This window comes from Lynx rufus, unplaced genomic scaffold (genome assembly GCF_022079265.1).
Source record: "Lynx rufus isolate CCGP_SWC_20201006 ecotype Redwood Valley unplaced genomic scaffold, mLynRuf1.p SCAF_6, whole genome shotgun sequence".
Classification (NCBI taxonomy): domain Eukaryota; kingdom Metazoa; phylum Chordata; class Mammalia; order Carnivora; family Felidae; genus Lynx; species Lynx rufus.
Window position 1 is genome coordinate 67,535,621 of NW_025814878.1, and position 16,534 is coordinate 67,552,154.

Genomic DNA, 16,534 nt, shown 5'->3' on the forward strand with positions numbered 1-16,534 from the left:
TTTAATGTACAGATGGGTAGTACTTGAATAAAGCCAGTGTTTTAAATGTAAGCATTTTTCAGGAATCCATGAAATTAATTTTCCAATAAGATTTAAAAATCTTTTCATACACCAAATAATCTCAGATTTGAGTGCTATTTTCAAAAACTGAGTTCTGATTCCAAGTTGCTTATAACTGACTGCATGCTAGAATGTTACATAATCAGTTTTAACAGCTGTAGAATTTTTACCTCCAAGATAAGAGTAGAATCCAAGTTTTTTTTTAAAGGATGATAGATGAAAACATGATTCATCACATTTAACTCCCTTTCCAAACATAGCTTTGCTGTAATGAAGTGAGCAAAAAATGCTCAGTGATTTCTTTTGTTGAATTCTTTTAGCATATTTCCACTAATTAAACCAATCATAAATGTACTGGGGCATATATATTTATAATTGACCTAATTAGTCAAAGAGAAGTTTTTTTTTTTCCCCCTTTTTAATTTTGGTGATTATAACTCGTCAGTTTTTTGTTTAAACAAGGCCAGGGCTTAAGGGCTTTCACAAGATCCTCAGATAATTCATATGCCCGTTAAATGGTTGAGAAGCATTGGTATAGCACAGGGTGGCCATAAATTATCCACCTAATTTATGGCCACCTAGTTTTAATAGCTACCTAGTTTTAATGACCTAATGAGATTGTCAGACTCAGCACCACTGACAATTTGGGCCAGATCACTCTGTTGTGGGAGTCATACATGTCACAGGATGTTTAGGCCATCTCTGGCCTCTGCCACTAGATGCCAGCAGCACACCCCCAACCCCCAACCTGAAACAACCAAAAATGTACTTCCAGATATATTGCCACATGTTGGGGACTAGGGAAAGAAACAGTCCCCAGCTGAGAACCACTGGTAGGTATGTGGGCGTTTCTAGGAGAATGTAGACAGTAAGTTGGAATACGGAGGGGGAGTGGGAGTAGAGTGGATTTTATCCCTTCTTAACCCCAGTAAGGGCAAAAGGATAAACACTCTTAACAAAGTAAGCATGTGTGAGTTTTCACACAGAATTAAATTTATAAAAGCTGGTTTAACTTGGAAGGCAAGATCTACTAAAAGGAAAATCAGTACTGGCAGTCTGAATGGAGCCACAAGTAATAACAGTTTTAATTCTACATTCAAGTTGGATCAAGAATAAAATTTCTTCCACAGCCAAATTTCTGCTTATTACCTTACCAGAAAGTTCTAGCTTATGGGCTGGCTACTTGCTGATTTTAAGTAATGTGTGAGGTAATGCCAGAAAATAAAAAATGTAAGCAACTTCTTGGATTTACTTATAATTAGATGGATCCAGTAGTTGATTAGTCCAAATACCAACCATACTTGATCTTAGTAAGAAAGATCGTAATAGCTACCTAGGGATTCTGAATTCCCAGAGATCCCTGAAATTGCTTTTTAACAGATAGTTACAGAATTATATGTGCTAACAGTCATTCTTTTATTAAAAGGCAGTACTGGTATGTGCTGTACTTAGGTTGCTATATACAGTAATTGGTGTTAACAAGCAAATCTTCTAAAGCACCTAATAGCTTGTCCCTTGCCTGTTGCTAGACAAGGCTTTCCAATGCTCTGCTCCTGTGCTTGCCTTAGGCAAGGAGCATTAGATCCAAATACCGGTCTCACCGAAAGATGAGTCTTCTCTATTACTGCATCCATTTTCTACTAGATCATTCCCAAAAGCACACAAAATATGCTATTAAAAAAATTGAGGGTGCCTGGGTGGCTCACTTAAGCCTCAACTCTTGGTTTCAGCTCAGATCATGATCTCATGGTTTGTGAGTTCAAACCCCACATCGGGCTCTGAGCTGACAGCTCGGAGCCTGTTTGGAATTCTTTCTCTCTTTCTGCCCCTCCCCTGCTCACGCTGGCACCAGCTCTCTCACTCTCAAAAATAAACATTAAAAGAAAAATCTTGATCCTGTGATCCTTCTTCCAGCTATTACCCTTTTTTCTGCTACCACCTTTACAGCAAAAGTCAAGAGTTTTCTAGTTTTACTCCCTTTTCACCAACTTCTATTAGGAAAATTTCATAGAAAGTGACCAACTTAATGTGAAAAATTACCTTGTCATAGTTCTTTCATGTGTGTTTTTAACTTTCAAAGAACACATACATGATTTATCTCCTAAGAATAAGATGGTTCTTCTATACAGAACTTTAATCCCATTGTTCTACTTAAAATACTTCCCTAATTTAACACGCGGGCCATAGTTAGATTTTCCCATTAGTTCCCCAAAGATCGTTTGCAGCTTTTTTTTCTCCCTAAAGCAGGATTAAATCAAGATTGTGACTTTCTGGAACAACTAGACCTGTTGTCTTCTTGACTGTTTCTTCATAGTGTCATTTAATTTAACCTTTTGTATCACTTTGAACTGTAAACTGGACGCTAGGTCTAAAGTAATTAAAGTTTATTTAGGGAGGGGGAGAGGGGGCAGAGAGAGAGGGAACGGAATCCCAAGCAGACTCCACACTGGCTACATGGATCCCAACGCAGAGCTTGAACCCATGAACTGGGAGATCATGACCTGAGTGAAACCATGAACTGGAAGCTTAACCAATTGAGCCACTCTGGCGTCCCTTAAGTTTTTATTTAATACAAGATGCTGCTGTAGTGTTCATGTTACATCACACAATGTATGGCTGGCTTTCCCAGGACTAGTGATAAGTTTGGACATTTTGTTAGGTCATTTGATACAGGATGCCTGTCAGACTTTTCTCCACTACTCTATTTAAACTACCAGTGATTTCCACAGTGCTAAATCTAATCAACATTTGACCTTGAAAAATGTTTCAGTTGGTTCTACATAACTTTTTTCTTGTTCCCTGCTGGCTCAGTCTTCATTTTTCTAAATGTTAAAACATACATATGCCCCAGGATTTAACCTTGGGCTCCTTGCCACCTCTGTTCATACTCAGTTTGGTGACATCTAATCCTAAAGACATAAGATTGTATTAACCTCTTGCATTCCTAGGTAGCCCAGACAGTTAAGCATCTCTTAGTTTTGGCTCAGGTCATGATCTCACAGTTCGTGAGTCTGAGCCCCACATCACAAGTGCAGAGCTTGCTTGGGATTCTCTCTCCCTCTCTCTCTGCCCTTCCTCTGCTCACACTCTCTCCCTCTCCCTCAAAATAAACTTTAAAGAAACTTATTTGCCTTGATAGAAGTAGGAAATTATGTTAAAAAATATTATATTCTTAGTCTATGGAGGCATTTCCACTTGGATGTTTAATAGAGGTCTCAAAACTTATGTCTAAAACCAAACTCCTTATTTTTGCCTCTCAAACTTTTCCTCCAAATCATCATTCCCAGTCAGTTAATGGCATCTCTATTCTAGTTTCTCAGCCAAAAAACAGTCCATCTAGTAGTCTTGGTTCCGTCTCCAGTCTCACCATCTCTTCCTTAGTCAGTGATTGCCCAATTGTGGTCTTGTGGTTTTTGTTTTGCTTCATCTGTGTCTCCTTACCACCTCTCCCAGTCTCCTATAGCAGTCACAGTGATCATTTAAAGATCTAAATATTTTACTTAGATGGCTTCCTACCCTAAGTAAAAGTCAAAGACTTTTACAGTGGTCTACAGGGCTCTAAATTACATGCATTCTACCCCACCTTCCTTAATTCTGGTCTCTTGCCTGCTCACCCTGCCTATCCCACATTGGCTGCCTCCTGATCCTCCCATGTAGTTTGTATACTCCTGCTGTTCTCTGCCAACAGTGCACGTCTATAAAACTTCAGGGGTAAATCTTTTACCAACTTGTTCAAAAACTCCTCTCAGTGAGACCTGCCGTGACTACTATTTAAAATTGCAGCTTGATATCCTGGTTTTGTTGTTTCCTTTTTTTTTCTGTAACACATAACTATATAATTATCTGTTCTTCTGTTAGAGGGCAATGAGGGCAAAGATCTTTGTTTAGTGAAGTATCACAGTGCCTGGAACAGTGCCTAGAGTATGGTATGTACTCAGTAAACAGTTTTTTACTGAATTTCAAACTACTACAGGGTTTGCAGAGTAGTATTTCATTGAACAAAGATGTAATGAATCAGAATATCCCATTTTGGTATTTTGGTTTTACTATATTAAGAAATGGACGTAGAACTGAGGTGACACTTAATGCTCCAGAAATCCCACTAATGAGCTTCATGAGCTTTAATTTCATAGCTTTTTTGGATATTCACTATAAAAACAACAGTTTCCGTCTTGCTACTCTGACCTATTCTTTAGGTAATAAGAAAAGTGGTTCAGTGCATGATACGCATTCAGGTAGCATGAATTCAACTAAATGCCCAACAAAAGAAAAACGAAAGCAGGGCTACGACTTCTCAGGGTGCCTCAGAGGTAAGCCTGTCTGTATGAGGCCAGTTCCTCTGTACCTTACAGTATAATAAGCAATTTGCTCTGAGTGTCCTTGAAATTCATAATTTCTAAACATAATTTTCTCTGGTGCTCACTGGCACCATTTGAAAGCTGGAGGAAATCACATTGTAGATATTGATGGTGTCTTCATATTAACAAGACATGGGATATTGGAAAACTCTTCCCATTGTCAACTGCCTCGCTTAAATAGGCAATAGGTGGAAAATCCTCAAAATTATCCATACATTCCCCTTCCTTAGATTTTACCAACTGTTACCAAAAATGAAACACATGGTGAAGGCACATTTGACTGCAGGGGAATGAAAAAAAAATACTGAGCTAGTTGCTGTGAAGGTAAGTCATGGAGACTTCACAGAATAGGAATTTATTCTTTGCTCTAATCATATGCATTTGACAGAGGCTCTGCCTTTATGGATTCCAAAGTGTCAAATGCCTCTGTGTGTCCAGTTTCTTCCTTATGGTGGTGCTGTTTGTGTCTGCATATCACAAATTCCTTAATTTCCACGTTGATAGCTCTTTGTGCACATATGTACATGTGTTTACCACTCCATGAGAAATCCTGGCATCTTTAAGATGATGAGAAGATATTTACCTCAGAGTAATGCTACTCTGATAATTGTCTTTCTAACAGCTCTACAGGGCTAAATGTTTTCTGTTCTGGCATGCATTTGATTTTATTTCTGGTACCTTGGGATTTCCCTTTGTTTTAGAGCCTGGCAACATTTTGACAATTTGTTTTTGAGATCTAGTGCATCTAACATTTTTGTTTTTGGAGCAGAAAGAGGGGGAAGGGAGCAGTTACCCAATAATGTCATTTCAGCCCATCATGTTGAGAGGACAAAGATACTCTATACTACATGACATGTCTTTACACACTCCAGGATTGAGGTTTAAGCTATCCATTAAATTTCTTTATATTAGGGACACCTGGGTGGCTCAGTCAGTTAAGTGTCCGACTCTTGATTTTAGCTCAGGTCATGATCTCCTGCTTCAGGAGATGGAGCCCCACATCAGCCTTGCTGACAGCACGCAGCCTACTTAGGATTCTCCCTCTCTGTGCCCCTCTCCCCGCTTGTGTGCACGTGTGTGCTCTCTCTCAAATAACATTAAAAAAAACGTCTTTATGTTAAAATTTAATTACTTCTACATTCAAGTTGACTTCAGCACACACAAAAAAGGCCTATAATTACATAGTTTGTACTAAGGTTTATGAAACAAGCGAGTTTCTACTGAATTTGATTTTTTTCCCCCTTGTGGTCATATCTTCATGGTAATTTTGGTAAGTGAATACTCTTAAAGATATGTCCCAGAACTCTCATGGGAGTAGAACATTAAATAATGAACTTGGGATAGCTTTGTTTCACTGTCTTGAGTTCTTGTTATGGACGAGATCCAGATGTCATTCTATTTGGACTTTACTTTCCTCAGTTGGATATCCTAAGATTGAGATGTGATTTGTAAAGATCTTACACGCTCTACAACTCCATGATGGGTCATTCTAAAGTAGAATATTTACTGTATTTAAGCATAAAACCAAAGAGCTTGGGATTTAAAATTTTTTTCAGACTAAAGGAAATGGGGCAGCAGAGGCAGTTTTAGAACCTCTAGTCACTAGGAGAAATAAACCTGTAGAATATTCATTTTACTTACTACACAATTTACTAAAGGGAGGAATGCCAGTTCAAGAAACTGAGGGAGCAGTAATGAGTACTATTAAACAAACTGCAAAGGATTTATACTCCTGGATAAAGGAATTTATTACATTTATAAACTATGTGTGCTCAAGAACATTTATAATTTAGAAATGACTGAAAACTGCAGTGATAATGTGCGAGACGTTTTAGTTAAAATGTAAGCATATCATTTGTTGGATTCTAAAGTACTCCAAAGGTATTTTGATATGTTCCTGTTTGGGGTGAGCAGTCTATTTGTGGTGAAGCATCACACAAGGATTATACATTTCTCGCCAACAGTCTCATGGTGGTTTATAAATATGACTCGTGTCCTTTTTGCTTTCTAGCAGCCTCCCCATGTTAGCCTTGCCACATGGTCAGTCTTCTGTTTGGTAGGTTTTATAAATCCTAAAAGTTCTAGTTCGGAAACGGCTCTAATAAATCGAGCACTGGAGGCTGCGGCTAAGGAAATTTGCCATATTTTTTGACAAAAAGGTTAAAATCTCAATGTTAAAACATCAGTTGTTAAACTGAAGTAAAGTTCAAATATCTATTCCTAAATTAAACCGTAACCCTTACTGGAAAACATCAAATGTAATTAGAATCCACTGTCGACAAGACATGAATGGTAAAGTGCTTAAAGCTTACCTAATTCTAATTTTTCTTAGTCTGAAAATTGCTTCCCCTTCAACTTCTAATAGTACATCATCGATCACCTTAGAAAAACATAATTACAATGACAGTTATGGGACATTTTTGCTAAATTCGGGAGTATGACCTTGATACAAGTTTGGGATTTGGTCTCATTTTAAACTTGGAATAAGTGTTTAGAAACAAGTTATTCTGGGATGGTATGGTTAATATTAACAAGAAATAATGTTGTCTGGGGCACATCTTTATAAATCTCTAAAATACGTCTGGAGAAACTATAGGCTTATACGCCATGTAAACCTGGACATTGTAGAACTGGTTTTTTAAAAAAGGATACTGGATAATTTCATTCCTTTCTTCTGAGGTTATAGAATTTGCATCCATTTTTTCAGCAGCTGTCACAACTGTTGCAAAAGCCTTTTGAGAGACAAGACAGAAGAAAATAAAAATCTCTATCACTGCCAAGTATCTTTTATTGCATTTGATGACTGTATGAAGCCAGGTCAAGTACTGCTGCTGATAGCTGGCACATTTTTAAAATATTGCACCAAATTTCAGATTCTTAAAACTAATCTTCTTAGAAGGTGCCAATCATGCATATTTTTAAATGGTGACATCTGTTAAATAGGGCCTCTGACAGAGTTAACTTTGTAATGTTCTTCTGAGGATGGAAAGAAGTTATTTATCTTAGTAACAACACAGTCGTCGGTTGCCTTGCCAAGCATTCCTTGTACTTCCTGATTGCTACATCTGTTGTATAGCTATTCCAATATTTTTTTTGTTTTATGTGATAAGGGAAACACTAGTTAATAATACACTTCTGTGGAATAACAGAACCAACCTAAACTGTTTAGCTCCTGCTTACTGTTAACTGTAGGGATAGGTCACATACTTATTTTGACCTGGCACACTCACAAAATTCACTCGGTTGAGGTGTGGAATCAGAGTGCACGGGACTTGGAGTGGGACCGTTGAATGACCTGCTTATCTGGAGGAGATTTTGCAATATGAGGGGATTTACGCTTTCCAAACAAAAGAACAGGGCATTAAAAAAATGAAAGATGAGTTCCAAAGTACCAAAAGTATTAAAACCCCAGGAGAATGGTCACGGATGGCGAGGCAAATATACAGCTTGCTCTTTTCCCCCTGACCTACCTCTGACCAGTCCACAAGGTTGATTAGCCTGCTACACTCGAGGTGCAGTTTATATGCTATGCAGATGTCCGGGGCGACATTTGGAATGCAGCCTTCTTCACTTTTCAGTGCTTCATTCTAAAAACAACAGTAAACTAAGATGTCTGCCTTTTAGAAATGATTAGGAACACAAGCAGCCATTAATGAACCCTCAGACTAAATTCAGTAAGCCAGTACATGGAGTCTTTGGTTTCCTTTATTTAGTGAGCTGCATTTACTAACAGTTACTTAGCTCTTGTTTTGGATTAGGTCTTCATCATCATCCCCTTACCTCCTAGTCACTGGAAGAATAATCAGGATCAGAAAACAAGTGTATTTTTCATTTTAATCCAATTATTAATTTTTCAATTTTAATCATACATTATTATTTTCAGAGACCCTAATGCATTTCTATTTTCCATAAAAAGTTTATGGACTTTCTTGGGATTTTCAATAAAATGCCACTTCTAACACTTGTAATTATAGCAATAATTATTCTCTATTAATACCAACATACCACTACCAGAGTTGTAAAAGTTACTTCTCAAAAAGCTGTCAAACGCTGCAGATCCTAACTAACTCCTACAAAAACCATCTTTTTTAACTTGTTTGAAATCTATAGTTCTTACTGAGACAATCTCTCACACATACATACACATGGAGGTTGTAATATATCCTCCCCAAAGACTCTTAAAATCATACCAGATCTCTACTGTGACCTACCACTGAAGAGAAATTTTAATTTGTGTTTTATGTAGTAAAAATATTTTGTGCTTTAAATATGAAATATTCAAGCTCCCCACTACCACCATCATTGAAAACCACTGATTTCTATCTTCCTACTCAGTATTCTCTTGTAATGCTTAGCATGCTAGCTTGAGTGCCATTTTGGAATAGAAAACCAGTAAAGTGGAACATTCTTCATAGATTTTTATGGAATCATTTCTTAAATATCTTTTGGGCCAAGATTTCTAGGTGTTTAGCTGAGTTCAAAACAAATGCATGTATTAGCAAATTGCCAACAGATTATTTCATGTATACATAAACTTACTGAAATGTTTAAAATGATGGCTTCATCTGAAGTTTTTAAAACTCTGAACTGTACTGAACTCTGTTTAAAAAACAGCTTTTTTTTTTTTTTTTTTTAAAGTTTCTTTTGTGAGAGAGCATGTGTTCGAGCAGGGGAGCAGCAGAGAGAGAGAGAATCCCAAGCAGGCTCCATGCTGTCAGTGCAGAGCCCAACGCAGGGCTTGATCCCACAAACTGTGACATCATGATCTCAGCAGATGTCAAGAGTCAGATGCTCAACCAACTGTGCCATTCAGGTGCCCCAAGAAAAGCTTCTTGGAGCTAGCAAATATGTCTGGGTTTTAGGAGTTTCATCCCTGCCAGATTATTGGCCATCCTCTACACTCAGCTCTTGAGATACTCTCTCGGAGTAGATCTTTCTTTGATTGAAAATCCCAAACTATTTATTTCTTATATCAGAAACAATCTGGATCTTTTAAATACTGTTTGATCCATGATCTGATGTTATGTCTGTAGGAAACATTTATTTTCACAAGAGTAGTAGCATTATACTCTGGTGTCTTCATGCCTGTGATCTGGCATTTTACCACATGAAGGGGAAGATAATTACACACAATCGAAAGGTGGCAGCATTATTCACTGGCTTAGAAAATGCCCTCTAAAGTCTAAAGAATTTTTTTACACCTAAAAGAGGTATAATCCTGCGCTACCAACTCCCCATTTATTAGGACTGCAAATTTACAATATTTTTGTGGTAAATGAAGCCTGGGTCTGAATCAAACTTTCAGAGTAACAAATAGGCTTTTTACCTTGAGATAATAATAAGGATTGTTGAGTGCAGTGTGGAGGGCGATTCTGGGAGCAGCGTTCAGGTGCGCACGCAGGGTGTGGGCGGCACTGAAGTACATCACCTCGTGCAGAGGCTGTGTCTCTGGAGGCAGAAGGTATTCTCTGAAACAGCCAAAGGGAGATAGGTATCTGGTTTTAGATAAGCACAGGTTTATTTTCAGTGTAACATTTTGTCAGTCCTCTGGAAGACTGAGCAACTTACTTAAAAAGCAAAATCAAGAACCAAAAACAAATGAAACAAAAGCCAAATATAATAGTACAGGTTCACTCAGAATTATACCTTTTTCATACAATATTTTTTAAAACTTTCAGACTCATTAGAGTTTAAGAAACTGTATTTCAGTTCTGATTTAAACCTTTAGGAACAAATGTACCTAAGTTACATTTCTGCTCAAAAGCTTTATGATACCTTACAGTATTAAAGAATACTTTCTTGAAGTAATTGTTGAGAAAATCAAGATAGCTACACTCCTTACCACAGCAGACCTGTAACTCCTGGCAGGGTTTACAACACGGGCCTCAGACAGACCTGGATTTAAGAAGTTAGGAAATTCTTTTGGGAACATGGAAAATTTTTTGAAGTTTCATAGAAATGATATGTGGGAGGTTTTTATATGTTAGAATTAAATTTTACTTTCGAAGACAGAAAAGGCTAAATTTTAGCTTCAGAATATTAGAAAACAAGCCAACTGTTCATCACTAAAATTTCAATTAGAAAAACCACTGAAACTTGTGTTTTTTCTCTTATTTATGAGCTAGATGCCAAACCAATTTTAATGAAATTTGAACTTAGGAAATAAAGCATTAAAAAGTTCACTTTCAATGTCTAATGAGCCTATCAGCTTGCCCTGACAGTGACATCACTCTTGAGTGGCCTGGAGGGTAGCAAATTGGAAGAGAGAAACCTTGGCAAACACAACGCAAGGGTAAGAGTAGTAAGTTACTAACTTGTTTAAAGTAGTTCATTCACATGCCTTCATAAAGATTCAGGGGACTTAGTCCTGTCCTGGGCTTTAAATATTTTAGCAACATGACAGATTTGTGTCAGTTCACCAAGTTGCAGGTAGAAAAAGCAGCTGCCTCAGCCTCGCCACCAGAGAAATTACCCTCTTCTTCCCCGTGTCCTGGCAGTCTCCCCTCTTGGGACAAAATCCCTCTACACCTGCTCTACCTGTGTGGTCAGTAGCTTTAAGGAAAAGAGGACATGGAGGTATTAACCATGCACATCACCTCTCCTCATCTTAAGAAAGCTCCTGGCCCCCTGCTCATTCCACTTGTAGATGCTGCTCCTTCCCCAGAGTTCATCAGAAGAAAACCCACTGGCAAAGTCTAGGATTTTGAATTGGCGCTAAGGATCAGCATTCTGTACCTTAAGTACTGCTAACCTCTTACTCAAGGTTAAATTAGCTGTAGCCTCTGGCACAGGTTTTGTAACATCAACTGCCTCCCTAGCTGGCTGGCTACCCAGTTTGTAATCAGCTCTTCCTGCACCAACCTCAGGCTGTCTCTCCCCAATCATTATAATGACTGTCATTAAAAGACCCTGTTGGAAGTCCCTGCTATGAAGTAAGGACTGGAAATCAAACAAGGCAACCAGACAGAGTCAGTTTCAGAAAAAAACTATTATCTCACATTTTTCATTTTTACTCCTCTCCCTTTTTAACATCTTTATATTTATTTAATGTTTAGAAATTCAGGTAATTCCCAAGGCAAAAGGCCTATGTGGATACCCTCAAAGAACCTCCATCAGAGGCAAAATAAAATATATGCCTGTATTTTGTTTACACTGGGCTGCTACATTAGTTGAACAACAACGTGACAAAACATCATCACACATTAGGATTTCTGTCCAACTGCAAATGTGGAGATTAGCATAGAAGCATACTTCTGCAGCTTATTTGCTGGGAGAAGCAGAGGTCACAAACAAAGAGGTGGTTTTGTGGGAACTGATAGGACCACTTAGTGTCAACAAGGGCTACAAAGTTGAAGTTTGTATTCTGGTGAAAACAGTAACTTAGAAAGTAGTACTTATAATTCTCAGTAGTTTCATCAAGAGCTGCTCAAGGTAAACTGAGAACCCTATCTCTCAAAGTCTATTGTTTATATTTATCTTTAACAAACATCTTTTCTCCAGGACTCCAAACTCTGTTCAAACATCTGTGATGTGGTCTCCTTGGAGACTGTATGGAGAAATGGAGAGGGACTTTTGATGGATGTCAGTAGATTAGGACTGTGTGACTATCCAGAAGTCCTAGTGCCACATGACTCCTCAGGTCCCTTTTAGTTCTAACATGCTACAATCCTAATCTCTTCCTGCCTGGGATAGTCAATTTTGATAAAGACAGTAAATCCTAGTATGGATAATTTTGTGATTTCACAACACAGCACAATTCAATCATGCTCAACTTTATTTCGGTAACCGCTCAGAAAGGTAAAAAGTCAGACATAATTAGGTCAAAGATCACAAAAGAGGAATAGCTGTTTGATTTCAAAGCCTACAATTTGGGATTTGTAGGAACTCAGAAAGGAACCTGGCACTTAGCCTACAATTATGTTAAAATACACTACATTTTTTAGCAATAACAATGGCCACAGGTTGGTAAAGGAAAGGAGCCAGAAACCTGGGGCAAAAACTACAGAACAGGAAAGCCCAGTAGCGCAAGGTTAACAGGAGGGCAAGGTTAACTAAAGTTCTAAAAGGTCAATTCCGGCCAGCAGGTCAATTCGACGTTGCATTGCATCACTTTTACATGACACATTTCTTACTTTAACCTACCTTTTGTCACACTTGGTTGATCATTTGGACCTCTTGCATGACATTAGCAATTTCTCCCTAATGATTAGCAACAATGGCTCCCACACTGTCCTGGAAAATGGAACTTTTCACTTTGAAGAAGGACAGGTCATTTATCAGAAAACTACTCTGCCTTCAGTAACTGAGCTGTTCTTTTTGGCACTTGATTATATTCAGTGCCTAGCCTGCTGTTTGAACTGCCATTAAAATACAGAATAAGCAATGATAAATAACAGCTTTTTCCTATTTTTTAACTATTAAATCATTTTAGTTTTCACACTTCTCTTTTTTTTTTTTTCCCCTTATAGCATGTCCCAATTGCCTGAAAGGCGGCTTAGGTGGGAAATCCTACATAGCTACATAAAATTGGCTTTTGGGAAATCTATGAATCAGAATGATCTGGGTTTCCCAAAAAGAAATAATCTTAAAATATAGGCTAATGGACTTCTAAATTTTTTTTTTCAACGTTTATTTATTTTTGGGACAGAGAGAGACAGAGCATGAATGGGGGAGGGGCAGAGAGAGAGGGAGACACAGAATCGGAAACAGGCTCCAGGCTCTGAGCCATCAGCCCAGAGCCTGACGCGGGGCTCGAACTCACAGACCGCGAGATCGTGACCTGGCTGAAGTCGGACGCTTAACCGACTGCGCCACCCAGGCGCCCCAGGCTAATGGACTTCTAAATTACATTTCTCAACATGAATCTAGTGCTGATAATAAGTTGCACTAGTATTCTTTAGAATTAGAAGCGCCTTACTCTGGATAAAAGAGGGCATTATGGCTAGCTGGCTGTGTCTTCTGGGCTTGGCCTAGACCCATCATACTCCCAGCACAGGCAGAGCAAGGATACAGTGCAATGCAAACATTCTGTTGTTAGGGTAAAAAACACTCAGCTTTCTATTTTCACACCCCACTCCTCCAACCCCAGCCTAATGAACTAGATAGATCAAATTTAAATCTGTGTTCTTGAACTGGCAGTAAAGGAATGAACTAGTCAGGTCCTTTGATGAGACATCTTAATAAGGATGGAAAATGAATCAAAATTACAATTCTAAGCTAGATTAAGGGGCCCGAAAAGCATAAAGCCTAATCTAGGAGAAAGTGCCCTGGATTGGCTATGGACAGCTATCACCCCAGTGTTATTGGGAAAATAGCCTGATTTTTAGCTCTTAAGAGCAACAGACTCACCTCACCAGACTGTCAATGAAGTTGACAACTTTTTCTCTGAGTGCTTCAAACCTGGTCTGCTTCTTACTGGTTCTTCTTAATTCCTTCATTTCCAATAAGGACTATGGATGAAAGAACATATTTTTTCTGGTGATTCTGCAACAGAAAACTCAGAGGGGAGCTCTAGGTCCACAGACAGAATGTGCACAGAAAGAGCAAGATCAATGCGGGTTGCATTTATTTTTTATTTTTAAGGTCTGCAAAGAATCTCTCCTCCTAAGTGTTTTGCTTCAAATATATATCAAGTTTATTTCAGGGAAAAAGAAAAAGAGCAGTTCACTTCATTGCTATTATACGGTAGAGTGCTCACAATCCACAACCCATTGGTTCATTTAAGAAAAGGATTTATATGGGGTGAGCCTGGGTGTCAGTCGGTTAAGCAGCCGACTTTGGCTCCGGTCATGATCCCATGGTTTATGGGTTCGAGCTCCACATCAGGCTCTGCGCTGACAGCTCAGAGCCTGGAGCCTGCTTCAGATTCTGTGTCTCCCTCTCTCTCTGCACCCTTCCCTAGCTTGTGCATGTGTGCTCACTCTCTCCCTCCCCCGCCTAAATAAATAAATAAATAAATAAATTTTAAAAAAATTTTCTTAAAAAAGAAAAGGACTTATAAGTAGAAGGAAAAAAATCCTTACACTTTGGCCATGAGAATAAATTCAATGTGTTCTGCCTTGCTTTGATTGAAAGTTTACATTTATCATAACTTGGTATCATGATACAAAGAATGTTCTTTACTTTGACAACCAAGATCCTAAAGTTAGAATTAACTGACAAAGATTATGTTGGGTGTACTGTGGCTCAGTTCCTGCTCTCTACTGAATATGCATTAAAAAGTCAAGTCCCTAAAATTAATGGGTTAGGTTCTTATGGATTTCTGTTTGATCAAACAAAAAGTCAAATGCATCAGATAAATAATCAGATACCTTTTTGCAACAAATGTTCCCATTTTTTCCTTACTGCTGGTTAATTCCTATTCTAAGCCTGAAGGAACAGTTTCCACCTATGTTGGCTAGTAAATTCCAGACTTTGTAAATAGAGAATGAGGATGGCAGTGGATCAGATAAACAGGATGTTCAATTTATAAGTGTGTTACAAAATCTGCTTTGTTCCTGATTGTGGATGAAAAATAAAAACAAAAACACAGGCAGAGCTAATCTAGAGCACACACTAAAAAAAGGAGTGTTGCAAGATGCAGTTGGAAGGAAAATTTACCTTCTGAAGATGATAAAGGTCTGTCTTCTGAAGCCCCTTTGACTGTAGCCCTGAAGTATCTTCTTCTTCTTTGGCTTCTGCTTTTTAATATAAAACCAATATACAGCAACTAGGGTAAATCCATTCCAGTCAAAAGAACAAATATTTCTAGAACTCCACGGGAAATAAAGTCCACCAAAGGGAACAGAAAACTGTAGCTGGTGAAAGGTGTAGTTGTGCTTCTGGAGAGCATGAGGCTCTAAAACAACCCTCTTCCTAGTGTAAGGCAGGTTTTAGGAATTTCACATTCACATGGCTTATTTGGACTAAATCTAAGACAAGAGGATGTGGCTGCAGAATCTGCACTGTTCTAAAAGAATAAATTTCTTCTTAGCTATGGATAATTCTTCATTCAAGAAAAATATAATTTAAGGTTAAATATCTAATAAATTCTTTGTGCCATTTCATTAGCATGTAGCAGAGCCTTGAAAACCTGATCTGACACTGTGACCCTACAAATGTAATTTTAAACCCAGACTATAAAACATAGTTAAGGAACCAGAGGTAGCATATAGTCAAATATCTCTACTTGTCTAATGTGTGTGTGTGTTGGGGGGGGGGGTGTTAATTTTACTTTATTATTAACAGAGTATCACTTCTGAGAATAGACAATACAGATGTTTCTTTACAGTGGTTTTACTTCAACTCATAAAATTCTTTATCTTCAGAATGTTAATCATCTTAATCTCCAAACTTCCCATTGCAAAAAGCTGCATTCCTTTATTATTTAGTATATCACAATTTATTTCACCAGCTTATGTTAATTGTTACAATATCAAGTTTTATTTTACAAAATAAAAACTGAGTCCAATTTTTTAAAAGATTGAAATTTACCTACTTATATATATTAAGTCTTTTACCTTATTTATGTCCTTAAGGGTGGCCCTCACTGTCCCAATAACCACAGTTAAGGGGCATTTAAATTATGAGTGAATGAACAAAAGCAATGAGCTGGCTTATGAGAGGGGAGCTGGAGCCCGGGTGCTAGCACTAGCTAGCTGTGGGATCTGGAGGAAGTACATTCTCTTCCTGGGCTTTAGTCTGTTTGTAACTGAACTCAATGATTTCTACACTAATCTCCAGTCCTTTAAAATATGATTTGAAAAATGGTTCAGCTCATGCTACAGTGCAAAAGAGCAATGCCTACACACAGCCTGAAGCGAACCCTCTTAGTACTGTACTTCCTCGTGCTGGTTGATCATGTCGCTCCAGCCAAGGAAACTTTCTCTTCATCTTCCACTGACCTAGCATGGCAGCTGTGGACAGATATGGAGGGATCTCAGCAAAAGCAGTTTCCTTTAATCCAAAGGATTTTCAAGACAAAGGAACACTTGCCAAACGTAGAAAGGATTGACAGACATTCCAAGTGTGAAGTATTTTCATCATGCCACGTCCAATCTATGTGCTTACATACCACGCTGCCTCATTCCCTCAACCTCCCAAAGTAAAATTTCCCTAAGTAGGGGAAAATAAAGGGT

General features: G+C 38.2%; 1 protein-coding gene across 2 annotated transcripts in view; it reads right to left on the minus strand.

Moving 5' to 3' along the window:
* Window positions 1-5,475: 5,475 nt before the first annotated feature.
* The window catches only part of ORC3 (origin recognition complex subunit 3), a 63,105-nt gene continuing 52,046 nt past the window's right edge, over window positions 5,476-16,534 (minus strand). The window contains exons 15-20 of one of the 2 annotated variants that reach the window (XM_047102422.1): window positions 15,018-15,094; window positions 13,767-13,867; window positions 9,745-9,886; window positions 7,889-8,005; window positions 7,071-7,150; window positions 5,476-6,531 (exon numbers count right to left, since the gene is read on the minus strand). In XM_047102422.1, the coding sequence (XP_046958378.1) occupies window positions 6,426-6,531; window positions 7,071-7,150; window positions 7,889-8,005; window positions 9,745-9,886; window positions 13,767-13,867; window positions 15,018-15,094 (623 nt within the window). In that variant the 3' untranslated portion in view covers window positions 5,476-6,425. Of the gene's footprint in view, window positions 6,532-7,070; window positions 7,151-7,888; window positions 8,006-9,744; window positions 9,887-13,766; window positions 13,868-15,017; window positions 15,098-16,534 lie in introns of both variants that reach the window. The other variant, XM_047102421.1, reaches the window with a different exon arrangement.